General features: G+C 45.5%; 3 protein-coding genes across 5 annotated transcripts; 1 reads left to right on the top strand and 2 right to left on the bottom strand.

The window, feature by feature from the left end:
• Positions 1–6,357: 6,357 nt before the first annotated feature.
• LOC123126393 (putative pentatricopeptide repeat-containing protein At1g16830) lies at positions 6,358–15,114 on the bottom strand. 3 transcript variants are annotated; one of them, XM_044546707.1, is made up of 4 exons: positions 12,820–15,114; positions 12,566–12,737; positions 7,562–8,476; positions 6,358–6,658 (listed from the first exon to the last, which is right to left on the bottom strand). In XM_044546707.1, the coding sequence occupies exon 1, from the start codon at positions 14,890–14,892 to the stop codon at positions 13,009–13,011; it is 1,884 nt and encodes a 627-aa protein (XP_044402642.1). In that variant the 5' UTR covers positions 14,893–15,114; the 3' UTR covers positions 6,358–6,658; positions 7,562–8,476; positions 12,566–12,737; positions 12,820–13,008. The 3 variants fall into 3 exon arrangements, with proteins under 3 accessions (XP_044402642.1, XP_044402641.1, XP_044402640.1); XM_044546706.1 differs by having other exon boundaries at positions 12,566–12,731; positions 12,816–15,113; XM_044546705.1 differs by having other exon boundaries at positions 12,816–15,113.
• On the top strand, positions 7,572–12,131 carry LOC123126377 (cellulose synthase-like protein D1). Its single transcript, XM_044546704.1, has 4 exons — positions 7,572–8,434; positions 9,099–9,915; positions 9,994–11,046; positions 11,131–12,131. The coding sequence occupies exons 1-4, from the start codon at positions 7,572–7,574 to the stop codon at positions 11,836–11,838; spliced, it is 3,441 nt and encodes a 1,146-aa protein (XP_044402639.1). The 3' UTR covers positions 11,839–12,131.
• Positions 15,115–15,593: 479 nt separating the features above from the next.
• LOC123126429 (26S proteasome non-ATPase regulatory subunit 13 homolog B) lies at positions 15,594–19,330 on the bottom strand. The gene is made up of 7 exons (XM_044546709.1): positions 19,180–19,330; positions 18,823–18,995; positions 18,175–18,621; positions 17,958–18,038; positions 17,106–17,302; positions 16,917–17,016; positions 15,594–16,101 (listed from the first exon to the last, which is right to left on the bottom strand). The coding sequence occupies exons 2-7, from the start codon at positions 18,967–18,969 to the stop codon at positions 15,916–15,918; spliced, it is 1,158 nt and encodes a 385-aa protein (XP_044402644.1). The 5' UTR covers positions 18,970–18,995; positions 19,180–19,330; the 3' UTR covers positions 15,594–15,915.
• Between the last annotated feature and the right edge of the window lie 343 nt (positions 19,331–19,673).

The raw sequence follows: 19,673 nt of genomic DNA on the forward strand, positions 1-19,673 counted from the left end.
ATCAAAACCCTTCACACCAAAGAGAAGTACCAGGAACATCCCTGCTGCAGAGAAGAACAAGGCCCTAGTGCCTGAAGTTCAGGAAGATGAAGAGCCCCAAGTGCTTAGAAAACTCAAACCAAAGATATCTGATCATAATGACAGCCATCATGTTGCTGAAAACATGAAGGAAAGGAAAGATGCAAGTCTCAGATTGTGGAGACAGTCAGATCCATATGCTGCAAGGAGAAGGGTTGTTGTGGATTACAGGTTCCACACTAAGGAACAACAGGACTTCTATGAGACAGTCCTCCTGGACAAGAAGCCCATTGTTTGTGACATGAGATGGGTTAACTAGAAATTGATTGATGATAATGAAGACTATTTCCCTGGAGTGCATGAGAGCTTCGGACTGAATGGAGTTGATAAGTTTGTGGGTCAGAAATTAACCGAATGGAATGATGAGATGGTGATGCAGTTCTACTCAACAGCTCATTTTTACCCTGATGGCAAGATTGTCTGGATGATAGAGGGTACTAGGTACCAATCTTCCATTGATGAGTGGGCTGAGCTAATCAAAGCTCCTGAAGAGGCTGAGGATGACACTGATGTATATGCAAAGCCTAGGAAAGACCACAACTCCATGGCAATATGTACAAGGAGATGCCTGACAAAGCCTTGGAAACTCATAAGCTTGGCTCAGTATACTATCTGTTGTCTGGATTGGCCACCATGAACACAATACTGAGGCACACATTGTTGCCCAAGTCAGGAGGTCACAGGATGATCAGAGCCACTCCATCAACTTTCTTTAAATGTTTGATGTGCCATAGAAATTCAAAGTGATGAGCTTGATAGTTGAAACAATTAAGAGGACTGTAGCTGATCATAAGAGATCATGTGTCTATGCCCCACACATTCAGATGCTCATCAACTCCAAGATGGGCACATGTACATACTTGCTAGATAGAGAGCATCTTCCCTTGAGGCCAAAGTTTGAGGATAACATAGTTGTTATGGATGCTTCAAATCCCACTTCTGTTGAGGCTCAAGAGAAGAGAGAGAGAGAAGGCTAAGGCAGAAAAGGCTTCAAAGATTCCAGATCCCTTAGCATTACATCTCAAGAACAAGCAGGATCAGCTCACCTATCTGCTTGAAGCCACAATGAGAATTGAGAAAGGATTAGCTACCCTGACTCAAAACCAAGAGAGTCTTGAGAGAATCATTGAAACAAAATTCTATGATCTTGGCTTGAAGGTCATAGAGATTTAGCCTGCTGTTGAGAAACTCCAAGAAGAAGCAGAGGATAGGAGAGAAAGATCTACTATAGATGCATATCAGAGGGTGCCTAGAGCACACAGGTCTGCAGCAGTGCTAGTGAGTGACACTAGAGCCATAACTTCATCTCCTGCAGCCACAACCTCAGTTGTCCCTCCAGTGGCAACCCCTGCAGTTCCTTAGACATCAGCCGAAGTCTTTGCAGATGATATTCTCTCCACGCCATCTTCGCACTCTGGAGCTCCCGGAGATCGTGCTTAGAGTGTCGTATAGCACTATGCATTTTCGAGCTTTTTGGTAACTTGTTGCCAAAGGGGAAAAAGTGTATAGATCATAGGCTTCAAGAGAGAGAGTGTGTGTGTTGCTTTTGATTTGTCTCTCTTGCTACTTATTTGCTTGTGTTTGATACAACATTTGTGCTTATGTGTGAGATACTCGTATGATCATGTGGTTGATCATATTATGCTTTATTATGTGTGCTTGGATGATGCTATCCTATCACTTGTGTATGATCAATCATATTTGTCTTGGTGATGAGTGCATGCTATTTATATCCTATCATTTTGAGCACTCCACCAAGATGTATGTGACATGGAAGAGTAACCCATGAGCCTAATCGATTGTGCATTTGCATTCAAAAGCAAATCATAAATAATTCACAAATTTAGGAGGGGGGCTCTTGCTTATCACATACTTCTCAAAGCGACGATATATTTCATTCTTGTTATTATTTGTCGAAGCTTTGATCTATATGTTGTCATCAATTACCAAAAAGGGGGAGATTGAAAGTGCAACTAATCCCTGGGTGGTATTGGTAATTCATAACAACATATAGCTCATTGAACTAATATCCTTTCAAGTTGATTATTTCAGAAAGTTCAATGGTTGGCATGGCATGGACTAAAGATGTGGACCCCTCAAAATGCTAAGGACAAATATTGGCAAAAGCTCAAGACTCTTCATTTCTATTTTAGTGATCCAAGATCACATTGAGTCCATAGGAAAGCCAATACTATTAAAAGGGGATGAGGTGTTGCTTAATGGTCTACTTGCTCAAAATGCTTAGTGATATGCTCCAAAGCCCTCAACCACTTTCTCAATTCTAAATATGTCCATAACCTAAAGTCAAACTCGGCCACACCGATTTGATTCATCCGGTGCCACCGAGTTCACTTGATATAGCCATAGCCAGAAACCCTAATCAGTTCGGTCTCACCGATAGGGATCTCGGTCTCACCGAGATGGGACTGCAAACTCTCTGTTTCCCTTCGTAACATTTTGGTCTCACTGAAATGAGCGATCGGTCCCACCGCGTTCATAGTGAAAACTCTATGTTTCTCTTTCGTAATGTTTTGGTATCACCGAAAGGAGCAATCTGTCCCACGGAGTTTGCCTGACCAACTCTCTATTTGCTTGTTACTGAAATCGGTATCACCGAGTTGAGGTAATCGGTCAAACCGAGATCAAGTTTTGCCCTAACCCTAGCACATTGGTCCCACCAAAAATCTTAATGTTCACATTTTCAACTAAATCGGTCTCACCAAGTTCACCTATTCGGTCTAACCGAGTTGGCTCTTTTGTGTGTAACAGTTAGATTTTGTGTGGAGGCTATATATACCCCTCCACCCTCCTCTCCATTAGTGAGAGAGCCATAAGAACGTGCCTACACTTCCAGCATTCATTTTCTGAGGGAGAACCACCTACTCATGTGTTGAGACCAAGACATTCCAATCCAACCACAAGAATCTTGATCTCTAGCCTTCCCCGAGTTGCTTTCCCCTCAAATCATCTTTCCACCATAGCCAAATATGTGAGAGAGAGTTGAGTGTTGGGGAGACTATCATTTGAAGCACAAGAGCAAGGAGTTCATCATCTACACACCATATATTACCTTTTGGAGAGTGGTGTCTCCTAGATTGGTTAGGTGTCACTTGGGAGCCTCCGTCAAGATTGTGGAGTTGAACCAAGGAGTTTGTAAGGGCAAGGAGATCACCTACTTCGTGAAGATCTACCCAAGTGAGGCAAGTCCTTCATGGGCCATGGCCATGGTGGGATAGACAAGGTTGCTTCTTCGTGGACACTTCGTGGGTGGAGCCCTTCGTGGACTCGTGCAACTGTTACCCTTCGTGGGTTGAAGTCTCCATCAACGTGGATGTACGATAGCACCACCTATCGGAACCACGCCAAAAATCTCCGTGTCTACATTGCATTTGCCTTTCCAAACCCCTCCCTTTACCTTCATATGCAATGATTTACATTCCGCTGCTATACTCTTAGAATTGCATGTGTAGGTTGATTGCTTGACTTATGCTAAGTTGTTTAAATCTGCCAAGACTTAACATTGGAAAAAGGCTAGATTTTTATTTGGTCAAGTAGTCTAATCACCCCCCCCCCCTCTAGACCTACTTTCAATCCTACACTCTCTCAATCTCATAAGATGCAACTCAAGAAAGTAGGAGGTTGAAGAGAGATGATACAATGGAGGGAATCAACAAATGACTCCAAGATCCATTCAAAAATCCCCCTTCACCTAGAGGGGGGATAGGGGTTTGAGGGAGGTGGTTTGTGGCTCAAAATGATTGTTGTAATGTGTATCAATAGGACCCAAACCGGTGGGGAAGAAGAGCTCTTTTATAGCCAACCCCCAAAACTAGTTGTTGGGGCTCCAACGGACACTTCCTGAACACCCTGTGCCCACGGGGTCCCATGCCCACAGTACAAGCCCATGTGCACGGGGGAGGGGGGCGTGCCCACGGCCTCAAAACCTCATGCCCACGAGGTACCCAGAAACAACCCAAAGCAGGAAACTGAAACATGCATAACTTTGGCATACAAACTCCGAATTTGATGATCTGGGGCTCATTTTAAAGCTATGGAAAAGCCCAAGGTACTTACATAGAGAACCACACAAGATCAAAAAAAAATAGTGATGCAAATTATGCAAAGGTTTGAGCTCTCAACATGCGATGTGATCAAGCTACTTGCCCGAAAGTCCCTCTTGATAGTACGGTTATCAAACCTATAATCCGGTGTCCCGCCAAGCACCATGAGACCAGCAAAACTAGGAAAACCTAGCTAAGTTATACCTTACCCTTGCACATTTCACTTGATTGTGTTGATGGCGTTAATGCTTGCCTCAAGTTGGAATCCTTTTCTTAACCACAATCACTTGGTGAAGATATTCGAATTGCTTCCCATATTGCAATGATGGAATCCTTCTCTTAAGCACATATTCACATGTACATGACCAAATGTGTACCACAAGCTTCAAAGCATATAACCTCCGGCTTCTCATCTTGCACTTGGACTCCCCAAACTCGATGATCATCACCACTTGATGTCATCCTTACATAGGCTACTCGAAATCTTTCTTTTGATGCAAGCCCATGGCAAACACCTAACCCACATAGACATAGAAAACACATAGCATGGGTTAGTGCACAAAATGCAATTCACAATTACTTACCATACCACTAGATCCCTTGATCCCAAGTGGTACATTGTTTGTGCTTGTGTGTTGACCATCTAGATACAATCTTCGAGCTTCATCTTGGTCAACCAATATCTTTACTTCAAGCTCTATATTGATTTCTTGAAAGCCATAATGAACTCTTCATTTTACTTCATTGCTTCAAGACTAGATCACCAATGACTCTTTCATGACCATATCAAGTTTCACCATGAACATCATATTGGTCATCACTTGCTCTCCTAAATGCCCCATCACAAACTCTTGAGAGGTACGATGAATTCTTCACTCTAGTTGCTTGCTTCAAGACATGATTAACCAAGATCCAACACATGAGCCCGTCATGATCTTCTCTTGATACCATAGCTTGAATTCTTGTCTTCAATTATACTCTCAAGACCTTGATCCTTATAATCCCAAATGTGTCAACCTTTGAGATCCTCCAATGGACTCCACCTTAAACATATTTGGTTAGACATTGATATCAATCTTGATGGCTTCATTAGATACATCTAAAGACCAACTAGTATTCTCACTAGGCATGAGACCCCAAGAGTCAGACCCTAGGCCCCGTGGGTATGGAGGTCAGAAACCCCGTGTGCACGGGGTATCCAGAGAGTTTAACACTCGACCCCGTGTGCGCCGGATCAAGAAGCCCGTGTGCACGAGGTGTGCAGAGAGATTACCCTGGACCCCGTGCGCACGGGGTAAGTAGAGAGGATACCATGAGGACTTCTTCGAGAGGCTTTTGATGGAACTCTTCCCACATAAATCCAGCATGCTTCATGCATCACTATGAAACATTTCTTCATGTAGGATACAATGTCATTGATGCTCCATAGGAATTGTCATTCAATACCGAAGCTAAGAGCAAATCTTCATCTTTATGGCAATCATCCTTAAGGCTCCACCTATGTAATATCCCTTCAAATATATCTGAGTGAAAGCATTAGTCCATAGATAGTCATTAATTGCCAAAACCATACTTAGCGGCTACATGCCCTTTCACCTCTGGTCTTGGCCTTAAACCCTACCTCATTCCCTTGATTACTCGATTTCTTGTCCCAAATTCCCCTTGATCCTATCTGGGTCCCGGCGGGGGTCGGGGGGGTAGAGGGGAGATATCTCTTCTTCTTCTTCTTTCTTGCGGGTGTTATCTTGTATTTCTGTTGGCACACCTAGTGCTGGCTCAAGCATATGCATCACAATTTGACCCGAAAAATCAATGAAGAGCTAGATCACTTCCTCAGACTCGGAAACCATCACATTCTGTGGAGGACGAGGGTGTCCCAACAGTATACGAAGACCAAGTGGAGTGTGCCCGTATATAGATTTGATCATGTTATAAAACGTGAGTTGGAAACAAGATTGGTCGTGTGCGCAACTCGCAGGATGCATGTGAAGTAATGCCATGCATGTTGTTGATACTTGAAAAATTCGACGGAGTTGACCTCTGGAACGTGTTATCTTTTCTCAGAGTATCCGTCCGTTGGTTGCTGAAGTGGCCTCGTGCATGCATATTATCAAAATTTATGGAAACCAAACCCGTGTGACTGAACCTGCAGGTGTATGGGCATGGGAGAAGCAAAACAGCGCGTACGTACGACAAATGCTCAAATCTGAAGCAAGTCTGGCACAGGAAAAATAATGTAGGGATAAAAAAAAAGTCATGAGAGGCATGAAATTGCATGATTTGCATGTACAGCGTATCAAAAATGAATCTATTTATACATATCTTCTTTTCTACATATTTGTCCATGATCGGAATTTGGCGGTTGGATTGCAGGGTGTATGATGTCAGTGAGGAGTCGGAGTAGCGAGCACGATGCATTTGGTTGATGCTTTGACCACGAGCCTGGACGTTTGTTGCGCGAAGCTATCCACCGTGTGTTGGGGGGGTTGACTCAGTTTTCACTGCAAGACTTGGGCCCTCTGGTGCAAAGAAAAAAGACAAAAACAAATTACACGGTCAGTGTCTAGGTGAGAAAGACATCATTGACTGATGGACAAGGTAAAACCAAGTTGCAGTAATAAGGATAGTAGTGAAAATTCAAAAAAAAAATAAGGATAGTAGTGGCAGATGTATAAAAGAATTAGTAGTAAAAGCAGGTATCAGGTGTGGATGATTAAGTTATAACTAAGCAAGCAGGCATCCATCGGTATGAACGGGACTGATGATTGCATCGCATGTAATAGTATGTATATGTGTGTATGCATCATGCATGAGCACCGAGTAGTCGTGCGCCCCTCTCCTTGGCGCCTCCCCAGTATTGACGCACCTCTTCGATTCCACTCCAGTTGGCTGATTGGATGGAACCATTCAAATACAGCCATGGCCGTGGACGCGCTTCCTCATTACTACCTTTCTCCCCATTCCATCGCCATTGCCGCACCACAACAGATGAGGGGGGAAAGGTAACCTTCCTTTGCTCTTGCTCTACATTCCCAATTCGCCTTCCTGATTGCATGCACCCTCTATGTAATCTACTGATTCATCGTTTTCCTTTCCTTACAAAGCAAAATACACTTGCCATTTATTCTCCCCCTTTTCCTGGAGGAAAAAAAAAGAGGGAAACAACCTGCATGCATCCATTTGAATTTCGTTTTTGCGTCACCCAGGCTGCGTTTATTGGTTGTTATGATCTGCCGATTACGATTTGATTTCCTGTATGCTGTGCTTTCCAAATATGTCTTGGCAAAAATAAATCTACAGCGAGACTAATGTCAATGTTTTCCTTTGTTTCGGCATATTATTCATCCTGCAGATCAGCCACAAGATAACAGCATAATAACAACATCACGAGGAAGAAGAGAGTCAGAGTGAAGAGCACGTACAGAGGAGGCCATGGGGTCCAAGGGAATCCTCAAGAACAGCGGCTCCAGCCGCATGCCGCCGCACGGCCCCAGCAAGCCACCCACGGCACCAACATCGGCGCCGCAGGTGGTCTTCGGCCGGCGAACTGAGTCTGGGCGCTTCATCAGCTACTCGCGCGACGACCTCGACTCAGAGATCAGCAGCGTCGACTTCCAGGACTACCATGTCCACATCCCCATGACGCCCGACAACCAGCCCATGGAGGAGGACGGCACCAAGGCCGACGAGCAGTACGTCTCCAGCTCGCTCTTCACCGGCGGCTTCAACAGCGTCACCCGTGCCCATGTCATGGACAAGCAGGGCCCTGACTCCGACATTGGTCGATCTGGCCCCAAGGGCTCCATCTGCATGGTCGAGGGGTGCGACAGCAAGATCATGCGCAACGGCCGTGGGGAGGACATCCTCCCCTGTGAGTGTGACTTCAAAATCTGCGTCGACTGCTTCACCGACGCCGTCAAGGGTGGCGGCGGTGTCTGCCCCGGGTGCAAAGAGCTTTACAAGCACACCGAGTGGGAAGAAGTTCTCTCCAACTCCAGCAATGAGCTGACACGGGCTCTGTCGCTGCCACATGGGCCAGGGGGCAAGATGGAGAGGCGTCTTTCGTTGGTGAAGCAGGGCACTATGAACAACCAGTCCGGTGAGTTTGACCATAACCGCTGGCTCTTTGAGACCAAGGGGACATATGGCTATGGTAATGCCATTTGGCCAGACGACAATGTGGACGACGATGGCAGAAATGGAGTACCAGGGCACCCCAAGGAGCTCATGTCTAAACCATGGCGGCCACTCACCCGCAAGCTCCAGATTCCAGCTGCTGTCATCAGTCCTTACAGGTGCCATCTTTTTTCCTTAAAAACATGTGCCATTACTGTTACCTGTCAATCAAAAGTTATATGTACGGGTTAATGCCTAAACAAGAAGTATGCTGGCTTACCCACTAACACAAGAATAATGAATCAGTTGATTTTACATTAAACTAAAGGAACTGCAGTTATGCATTACCCTCTCATTAGGCCAACCCCTAATAAAATTGATGGTGTTAAAAAGTGATTAGAGCCAGATGCTGTTAACCTTCAAGTAAATGTAGTCTAGCAAAGAGAAATGCTACAAGGAAGCCAAGTAAATAACCCTACTATACCAATTGGTTTCAATACCAATCAAATGCATATATAGTGACTGAGTTGTCAATTTCAGCCAAAGATAATAGTGTGTACAGACTAGTAAAAAAGTGTGCCTATACAGTTCTTCCAAATACCATAGCATGTGCACACAGACTAGTTAAATGTGTTCTCTGTCACAAAACTTTAAAAAAATCCACATATAGCAGTTGAAAAGAAAATGCAAAGATCCCACACTTGCATAGTATTCTACTACTTGTTGGTTCAAATTTCAGTTACACAGAAAATATACCGATATTTATTAATACACGTGACAACATCTAGGTGCATTGCTATTTTGGGAGACCTTCCTCTTGTCTGAATTGTCTCTTGCATGCAGGCTCCTTGTCCTAATCCGATTGGTTGCACTGGCCTTCTTCCTCATGTGGCGTATCAAGCATCAAAATGATGACGCCATCTGGCTCTGGGGAATGTCAATTGTTTGTGAGCTCTGGTTCGCATTTTCATGGGTGTTGGACCAGCTTCCAAAGCTTTGCCCTATCAACCGTGCTACAGATCTCTCTGTGCTTAAAGAAAAGTTTGAGACACCAACGCCGAGCAATCCAACAGGCAAATCTGATCTCCCTGGAATCGATATCTTTGTGTCAACTGCTGATCCAGAAAAGGAGCCGGTCCTGGTCACAGCAAACACAATTCTCTCGATCCTTGCAGTTGACTACCCTGTCGATAAGCTTGCATGTTATGTGTCAGATGATGGAGGGGCACTGCTAACCTTCGAGGCGATGGCTGAGGCAGCAAGCTTTGCCAATTTCTGGGTGCCATTCTGCAGGAAGCATGACATTGAACCCAGGAACCCAGACAGCTACTTCAACCTGAAGAGAGATCCTTTCAAGAATAAGGTGAAGGCCGACTTTGTCAAGGACAGGAGAAGGATCAAGCGTGAGTATGACGAGTTCAAGGTTCGCGTTAATGGCTTGCCAGATTCCATCCGGCGCCGCTCTGATGCATACCATGCCCGTGAGGAAATCCAGGCAATGAATCTTCAAAGGGAAAAGATCAAAGCTGGAGGTGATGAGCAATTTGAGCCAGTGAAGATTCCCAAGGCAACATGGATGGCTGATAGCACTCACTGGCCCGGTACATGGATTCATTCGTCACAAGATCATGCACGTGGTGATCATGCAGGAATCATACAGGTACTGATTCGATGATGATTGCGTAAACACAATTTCTGGTCTAGACCTAGTTATTTACATGTTTCTTCTATATCACAGGTTATGCTGAAACCACCAAGTGACATGCCAATGTATGGGAACATTGAAAAGTCACCTCTTGACTTTTCAGAAGTGGATACAAGACTTCCAATGCTGGTGTACATGTCACGAGAGAAACGTCCAGGATATGATCACAACAAGAAAGCAGGTGCCATGAATGCATTGGTTCGTGCATCAGCCATCATGTCCAATGGTCCCTTCATTCTTAATCTGGACTGTGATCACTACGTTTACAACTCAAAGGCCTTCAGGGAGGGCATGTGCTTCATGATGGACCGTGGTGGTGACCGACTCTGCTATGTGCAGTTCCCTCAGAGGTTTGAAGGCATTGACCCTTCTGACCGGTATGCTAACCACAATACTGTTTTCTTTGATATAAACATGCGTGCTCTTGATGGTCTGCAAGGACCAGTGTATGTCGGCACTGGATGCCTGTTCCGGCGAATCGCCCTATATGGCTTTGACCCACCTCGTTCCAAGGATCACAGCCCAGGCTTTTGTGGTTGCTGCCTCCCACGACGACGCAAGGCATCTGCTTCCAATGCTAATCCCGAGGAGACAATGGCTCTCCGTATGGGTGATTTTGACGGGGACAGCATGAACCTCGCCACATTCCCGAAGAAGTTTGGGAATTCCAGCTTTCTCATTGACTCCATCCCAGTAGCAGAGTTCCAGGGAAGGCCCTTGGCTGACCATCCATCTGTCAAGAATGGGCGTCCACCTGGTGCTCTAACAATTCCACGTGAAATACTGGATGCATCCATTGTGGCAGAAGCAATCAGTGTAGTTTCATGTTGGTATGAAGAGAAGACAGAGTGGGGCACTCGTGTTGGGTGGATCTATGGATCTGTCACTGAGGATGTTGTGACAGGGTACCGCATGCATAATCGTGGATGGAAGTCAGTGTACTGTGTCACACAGCGTGATGCCTTCCGCGGCACTGCCCCTATCAATCTCACAGATCGTCTTCACCAGGTTCTTCGGTGGGCTACTGGTTCTGTCGAGATCTTTTTCTCTCGGAACAATGCATTGTTTGCCAGCTCCAAAATGAAGGTACAAGCCCCTCAAGACTTTCTATTTCCATCCCTTACTAAAGTAGACTCACCAAAAATATGACAAACCATTTTTTCTTCACAGGTACTACAAAGGATTGCATACCTCAATGTTGGCATATATCCCTTCACATCCATCTTCCTCATTGTCTACTGCTTCCTTCCAGCACTCTCCCTTTTCTCAGGGCAGTTCATTGTGCAAACACTCAATGTCACCTTCCTGACATACCTACTTATCATCACCGTCACGCTTTGTCTCCTGGCCATGCTGGAGATCAAGTGGTCTGGAATTGCACTGGAAGAGTGGTGGCGAAATGAACAATTCTGGCTTATTGGTGGAACTAGTGCTCACCTAGCTGCTGTGATGCAAGGTCTACTGAAAGTTGTTGCAGGGATTGAGATCTCATTCACACTCACATCAAAGCAGGTGGGTGACGATATCGATGATGAATTTGCAGAACTCTACGAAGTAAAGTGGACTTCATTGATGATACCACCTCTCACCATCATCATGGTGAACCTTGTTGCCATTGCTGTTGGCTTCAGCCGCACAATTTACAGCACAATCCCGCAATGGAGCAAGCTTCTTGGTGGAGTGTTTTTCAGCTTCTGGGTGCTTGCCCATTTATATCCATTTGCAAAGGGGCTCATGGGCAGGAGAGGCAGGACACCCACCATCGTGTATGTCTGGGCTGGATTAGTTTCCATCACTATTTCATTGCTCTGGATTGCAATCAATCCTCCGTCATCAGCTGCCAATCAACAGTTAGGCGGGTCGTTCTCTTTCCCTTGACCCAATTCATGCTGAAGCTTCATAGCTCTTGTTGGATTCACATACTGATTGCTGAAGACAACAGTACAATATTGGGTTCCCTAGCAGGCCAAAAGGGCACTCTATGAACCACATTCTGCATTACATGATGGGTTAATCTGCAGCTGAATCCAGATCAAGTTCGTCACAACAATTGGCATAGGATATCTCTAGTATATTATCATTATTTTTGGTTGTAATGTTTTGTCAGTATGTCAATAATTTACATTACACAATCTCTCGCATTTGAGCTGAATGTCATTCTTTGGTCACAACTCTTACTTTCTTTCTTGACAAAATATGATTACCATAGCTTACAAGTACCTGACCTTTCGGGATACAACTTCTACAATTCAGAGTTGGAGCTCACTCCTATTCAGACCGATAGTGATATCTTCTAATTGAAAGGAGCGCTCCTGCCAGTTTCTCGAAAAAAAATGAAAAAAAATGTGTGTGCGTATTCCATATAAAACATAGACATGATAGTGCTAAAACGGATACAGAAATGCCATTTTCTTTGTAAAAGTAATGCATCAACACAAATTACTAAAAAATGGACTGGGAAATTCCTGAATGCAAATAGTTAAAAAAAGAAATCATGCATGGCATAGTTGGAACTTATGTAACGATGATACACTGTTAAACTATATTCTGAAGAGAATGCATAAGGTACAATTTGAAAATTGCTGGAGAAACAACTAAAGTATACCTGCAATTTCTTTCAAATCTAGTTTATGAGCGGCATTGCAAAATCATTTAGGTGTAAGCCTCTTGAAATAGAGTACATCAGCATCGTGTCATGGAAAGATTCAATATTGCCAAGAGCACACTGCCTCATTCTCGGTGTTAAATCAAACTGCACATGTCTCACCAACCTGCATCTGAGTAGAACCCAAAGTTACGGATACATTTTAAAATTTATCAAAATAATGGTGGGATGATATTCAAAAGGTATGTACCTACGAGGTAAACATCTCTTCAATATTTATGGTAATTTTTGTTGGGCGCTTCAAGGGGAAAATGTTATAGCAAGGATCTTGCGGTAGAAATTCATTTAGAATTTCTCCAGCCTTTAGTAGTTTATATTTTGTATCAATTACATCACAAAGTGGAGATACCAGAAACAGCATGCTTGTTCCGTCTAAAAGTAGACTATGAAGCTGAGCATACAAGCAGATCGCATGTTGAGTCAGACCCATCACTTTCAGCACTGATGGAATCCTCCAAAACGAATCTATGACCAATTGATTGAGAAAGTAACCAGCAAGTTTTGGTGCTTAGTTTCATGCCTAGATTGAGCATTTCTCTGATCAAAGCTGTTGCCGAACTAATGTGCTGCAATTTCACTAAGAGCACAACTACCACGTTGAATGAGATACTATCCATCTGAACATTGGCGCCTTCCATTTCTGTTAGTAACTGCGTGACTGCAAGCATATCCCTGGCTCTACACAGTCCACGAAGCATTACATTGTATGTACAAGTGTTGGAAGCAACTCCTGAATCCTTCATCTTGTCAAACAAATCACGAGCCTCTTGAACAAAATGACCTCGGAATAGACCATGCAGAACAATGGTGTAGCACACGGTATCAAGTGCATAATTTTGACGCACAGCCTCCCTGAGAATCCTAAATGCCATTATGTTCTGGCCCCTTCTAACAAGGCCACGGAGGATGGCTGCATGGACGTAGGCGTCTGAATCAGGATTGCTTGTGACAACACTGCGGTAGAGGTTGACTGCATGATCTATCCTTCCCAAGTGACACAAACTATCCAACAATCCAACATAACTGTAGCTGTCTGGCCTGATGCCCAAACCAATCATATCGATGTAGAACTGAAGGGCTTCGGATGGAAACCCTGACTTGCACAGAGCACTCAGCATAGAATTGCAAGCCACAAGATCATAAGAGATATCCGAGCCCAGGATTAACCTAGGGAGAAGATCTATGTTCCGTGACAACTGCAATACCTGAACCAAAGTAGACAAAGTGTATGCATCCGGCTTTATCTGGCTCCCATGAAGATGTAGGTAGATGTCTATGGCCTCATCGTACCTCCTCTCCCTCATCATGCAGTCCATCAGAACATTATACATAACAAGGTCTGGGGTGCAACCGTTGGATGCCATGGATCCCAAGAGCTCACTGGCAATGTCATGCCTCCCAGCTCGGAAGAGACCTCTGACAAGCGGTGTGTAAGTCACCACTGTTGGTGAAGAGCCAGAACGCACCATATTTCCCAGAGTTTTACAGGCCTCGTCTAGCCTTCCCTCACTGCACATACGAGCGATGAGACACGTCCACATGGCCGGACTGAGCTGCTGGCCCGAGACAAGCGCATAGGACAGCAGCTGTTGTAGCTCGGCCATGGTACCAGCCTTACTGCAACAGGCAAACACCGAGGCGAGCGAAGTGGTGCTGGGGAGAAAACCTTGGCTCAGCATAGCTGTGAAACAGACGCGCATCCCTGACCAATCCCCGGCTCTGGAGAGATGAGTCAGGACAATGGCATAGGTGAGGTAGTTGGGCGACGGGTTGCCCTGCACGAAGCGCAGCGCGTCGTCGACGGAGCCGGTCCTGAGCAGGACGTCGAGGACGACATTGCGCGCGAAGGCGTTGTGGTGGAAACCCCAGCGGGGCATTTCGTCGAACAGGTGGAGCACGAGCGGGTACAGGCCCCCGCGCCAGTAGAGCCTGAGCAGGAGCAGGAAGGTGTGGGGCCTGATGGGGCAGCCAAGGCTCTGGAGCTCGCGGAGGAGCGCCGGGGCGGTGCCGAGGCGGGAGGCGAGGCGCGTGGCGGCGGGGAGGACGCGGTCGAAGGACGAGGGCGGGTGGAAGTAGGCGGGGCGGCGGGCGCACCAGAGGAAGAGGGAGAGCGCGAGGGCGTCGGAGGGGCAGCGGGAGACGGCAGCCTCGACGATCTGCGGAGACAGGGTGGGCGGCTGGGGCTGTGGCTGGGGCTTGGCGGCGAAGAAGGCGGCGGCGAGCCTGGCAGGGAGCGGCGGTGTCCGCCTCCGTGCGGCGTGGAGCATAGAAGCAGCGAGTGGGCGGGGACGGCGAGGCTGGCATTGCAGGCGCGAACACGGGCGGGGAGGAGCTCAGTGATATCTGCCTAATTGCATGGAGAGCAGAGCAAGCAAACGCCGCCGGCACGGGCACGGCGGCGGCGCTGCGTTACGTGGGGAGGAAGGAGGCTGAAACGGCAGGCAAACCTCCCAATTCCCAAATACGAGTACTGGACATAGTAACATTTTCTTTTGCCTGTCTGGACATAGTAACATTGATGGATCATTTCACATGATATTTGATGTATATTAAATCTGTCAAAGAAGCTTATCCAACATCGTCGCAGGTATACTCAGTGCAGGCCTCCAGTGAAGATAATCCAGTCCAGGCCTTACGAGATCTTATGGTTTCACCTCTATCCAAGTTCAAGTTGAAACTAAATGCTTTGTTGCTGTCGTTACTAATTCTGTCAAAGTCGTATTGCTTTATCTTGAGGTTTCACAAGTAGATAGAGTATGATACTGCATTTTGGGTTTATTTATCACGCGATCGAAATTGATGCATGCTTAGCAATGATGCATTACAAGCAATAGCCAAGGGTGCAGCTTTCAGAGGGAGAAACAACAATATGAAGCTCTTTTATGCAATTAAAAACGAGGCCCATGCGTTGTATGGTTAGAAACCGTACGCAGCCAGAATTCAAAAGGCTCATTGTCTGGCACAAACATAAGAAAATGAGCAAGATTTTCCTGCGTGTCCATGTCGATAGCACAATGGAAGAAGAAGAAATGTCAAATCGCTGGATTACAGATTATAAAGTTCGACAGGAAAAAAACTAGTGACGCCCTCTGCCGGTATGATTTCTCTGTTTCGATCCGTGATGATAGAAGCAAGTTACAAGTCCAGACCAATAGGACACCCGAGGCAACAAGTTTTCGTTATCAAGAAAAGAGCAGCTAGCACGCGCAGCACAGCCAGATGGTCTCTCGTTTTACACCGCCGCCTTGCTCGCAACCAAAGCCTATTCAGAATCATTTTTGGCCAACAAGCTAAGCCGCCACGAGATCGGGGGTCTCTGCCTCGATGGACAACAGTGTGGTATGCACTTTGCCGACCCACGAGTCCAGGCGCTCACGCAACGCCTTCACCTGTGGGATGCCAAGTACTCTAGGCTGGACCCACGAAACATGAACCGTGCTGTCGACTTCATCGATGATTCCTTCTATGAGATGAACCTGCAATGTACAGGAAATATGTGAGTGTTTCAAATAGATATGCAATTCAGGGAACTCCACTGCTGCTTCAACTATAGGGGAAGCACGATTTTGGCTCCCAAGAACATTCAGGGACAGCATTACTACTACTGGAACTGATGCACAAAATCTGGAAGGAAACTGAAACAGATCTGAAGTACTACCACCGTCCGGGCTTACAAGGACCCTCTTATTTTGGGCTAAAGTTTGACCATAAATTTATAGCTAATAAAATGTAAACTACATGTCGTAAAAATTATATTATGGGAAACCTCTCTTAAATACAAATCCAACAATATATATTTTTTGTTTCATATAATTTATATTTTGTTAGGTTTACAGATGGCCAAAGTTTGACCCAAAATACGAGGGAGACCAATAAACCAGAAGGAGGGAGTAGCACCCAGCATTCTGAAACAGATGGGAAGTAATGACACAATGGACAGACAACACAAACAGTAGACGTAAAAAAAACAAGATACGGGCATTTGTATATACCTCACACAACAACAGTTGGATTTGCAATCAAAACCCAATAGTTTTTAAATAGCACCTAAACAGTAGTACGCCACAAGTGAACAGAAAGGATCTGAATATCAATTCAGTAACACATCACGAATTATTAAAAATTGTTGTTCCATAACAACCCACTGTCTAAATATGTGCTGGGTTCTGATTCCCAAGCCATAACATAAAATACTGCAAGCATAAAACAAGAGGCATACAACAAAATACACAAGTTTCTATGAACATGAAACGGAAATCTTATGGCGGAAGAATGTAGGAAATGAAGTTACCGAGAGGCTCTTCATAAGAAGACATTCCACTTCGCTGGTTGAAAGCTTAGTCTGCTTGGCAATAACACTTAATGGGATGGTTCTATCTTCTGATGGCCGGCTAAAGAATGCAACACAACAAAAAATATTAGGAAAAAACACGACAGGAAATGGAGGTGATATTGGAAAGTAATAGCCCAAAAATGGTACCTGAAGATTATCTCCATCAGACACAGAATATTGATCTTCTCAAGCAGTTTCTGTTCATTCTGCACCAATGCAGGCTGTGCACTAAGAGCAGCATTGTGAACCCCACAAAGCTCTTGGTAGAGAGCTAGGTTGCCGGTGTTGAACGCTTGTAACATGTGATAGACCCACTCCACCTTGGTCCCAATAAGACTATTGATCTATAAGGTACAAACAAGAGTAATTTCACTACTTCAGGAATGAGAAGTTTCAAATAGGTTTAACTCAAATCCAGAAGGAACGACGTTCATGTGCTACTAGTCAGCTTGTCTTAAACAGATATTAGTAGTGATATTAGTAGTAGTACGCCCAAATTACTTGTCCAACTAAAAGGTAGTTTGCTATATTTATGTTAACCAAAAGAATCATCTGTGCTCACAACCAATGAGTAAATATAGTGCATGCCTTTGTATACAAAAGGCTTCATAACTATTCTGTCAAACTTTTGCATAGCTTAATTTTGATCACTCGCCTATAACTGCATACACCAACTAACATAGTTGCCAATGAGAGTTCAACAATTAATACTGCTATATTTGTGTTTGATACTGTGAAAGGCACTCTGTTTCAGTGGGTACTACAAAATCCATCCCTTTGATACTTGCAGTGTAGAATTCAAAAGAAATTGTCATTTAGCAATCAGGACGATCAAGTATGTGGAAAGATGCATGTAACAGCATCCAGAAGCAAGTGGAATAGATGACATACGCACTATGCAAAAAACAAACTACAAATGCGTCAATTCAGGGCTGGGAACAATACAGTCGTGCACGAACAAGCAACACTTAATTCGACAAAAGGACAAGCAATACTTACAATAGGGTGAGCTAACAATTCCCCGAAGTTGTAGATGTTGTCCCCCAGCAAGGCTGCAAGGGAAAGGTCAAATGCCAAGTCCTGTTTCAAGACAATAGGTATCAAATATACATAGAAATAACATCCATGGCCCATTTCAGGCTATATAAAAGAAAAGACTGAATAAAACACATTCTTCTGCTGCACAATCGATGAAATTGTTAACTGCAAAACTTACCAGCTTGAATGACTCTGAGAGAGACCCTACGGTTGTGTAGGCCAGATAGAGAAGTGCGTTCTTATAGAACTCAGCAAACTCTTGGAGCGACTTATGGTACTGAGACGATATCCAGTAGAAGCTAGCGTGGACCGTAGGATCCACATCAGTCATGCCATCCAGGGTGGTCTTCCCTTCCTCCAGCAGGTTCTTGCACTCCTTGTGGTTCCCTTTGTCGAGGTGAATTGCCGCGATCTGCATCTTGACGTGAAGGATAGGCTCATTGATCCGCAGCTCCCTGGTTTCGCGAAGCTTGGTGATTATCCCCTCGAGGAAGGTGATGGCGGCGTCCTTGTCGGGATATTGGCGCGAGGCTATGACGGCGAACTGGGCGAGTTTGAGCAAATTGATCTTTGTTTCAAAATCGGAGATGAAGTTGTTGTAGAGCTGTATGAGCGTGTCGCCAGTCTGCAGAATAAACAGCAATTGCCGTGGTGACCAAATCAGACACAAAATAGCGCTCGAAATCGAATTGGAGCATGTGAGACGCATGAGTTGCTCACATGCCAATTAACGGCGCATCTGGAGCCTGCATCTAAATCTAGGTTCTAGGTTCTAGGTTCTAGAGGGAAGGGGGGAGTGGAGAAGGTAGTGGAAGGGGGTAGGTACCTGTGCGGCCGGGATCTGGAGGAATTGGTCGAGCTTGAGGGTGAGCTGGTGCCAGAGCTTGCGCTGGTAGAGGTCGGCGAGGTCGGCGTACCAGTCGGCGAGGTCCGGCCGCGCCTGCCGCTGCGCCTCCACGTACTGCAGCGCCATGGACGACGGCGAGGGTGGGCCTGAATCTGGAGAAGCCTTTTCCGTTAGGGTTTGGGGAGGGAGAGGGCGACAACCACCGCCAACTAGAACAAGAGCAATGCGGCGAGGCGAGGCGAGGCGAGGAAGATGAAAGTAAAACCCTAGTTTTTTTTTGGACGATATAAACGAGAAGGGAAATTGGACTAGGCGGCAGCAGCAGCAGTAGCTCACCGTGCGACGGATACTTGCCGTGGAACGGAAGGGACCCGGATGGAAATCAATCTACGGGTACGGGTGGAAGAAGCGGAGCCGGACGGAGGCGACGCCAGAAACAAGAGAAGGAGGGGTGGAGACGCGTCATCGCAGACTATATTGCCCAGCCAGCCATGCGGCAATGCACAAGCAGCCCAGCCCAACGAGGGCACAAGCAGCCCGGCCCGATGTGCTTATGAATGTTTGCATTTTACGACAAAGTCAAATAGTTTTTGTGCACTAAAGTTGAATATGATGAAGGCCTATGATGGGTTAGAATGAACATATTTGAGAGCTATCATGACTAAACTTGGCTTTGCAGAACAGTGGATAAACACAGTCATGGCTATGGTATCATCTGTCTCATTTTCAGTTCTTTTCAATGGTGAGAAGCTTGGCTCTTTCAAACCAACTAGAGGAATCCAGCAGGGAGACTCAATCTCCTCCTACTTATTCTTGATTGCAGCAGAGGG

Source organism: Triticum aestivum, chromosome 1B (genome assembly GCF_018294505.1).
Source record: "Triticum aestivum cultivar Chinese Spring chromosome 1B, IWGSC CS RefSeq v2.1, whole genome shotgun sequence".
NCBI classification, from domain to species: Eukaryota; Viridiplantae; Streptophyta; class Magnoliopsida; order Poales; family Poaceae; genus Triticum; species Triticum aestivum.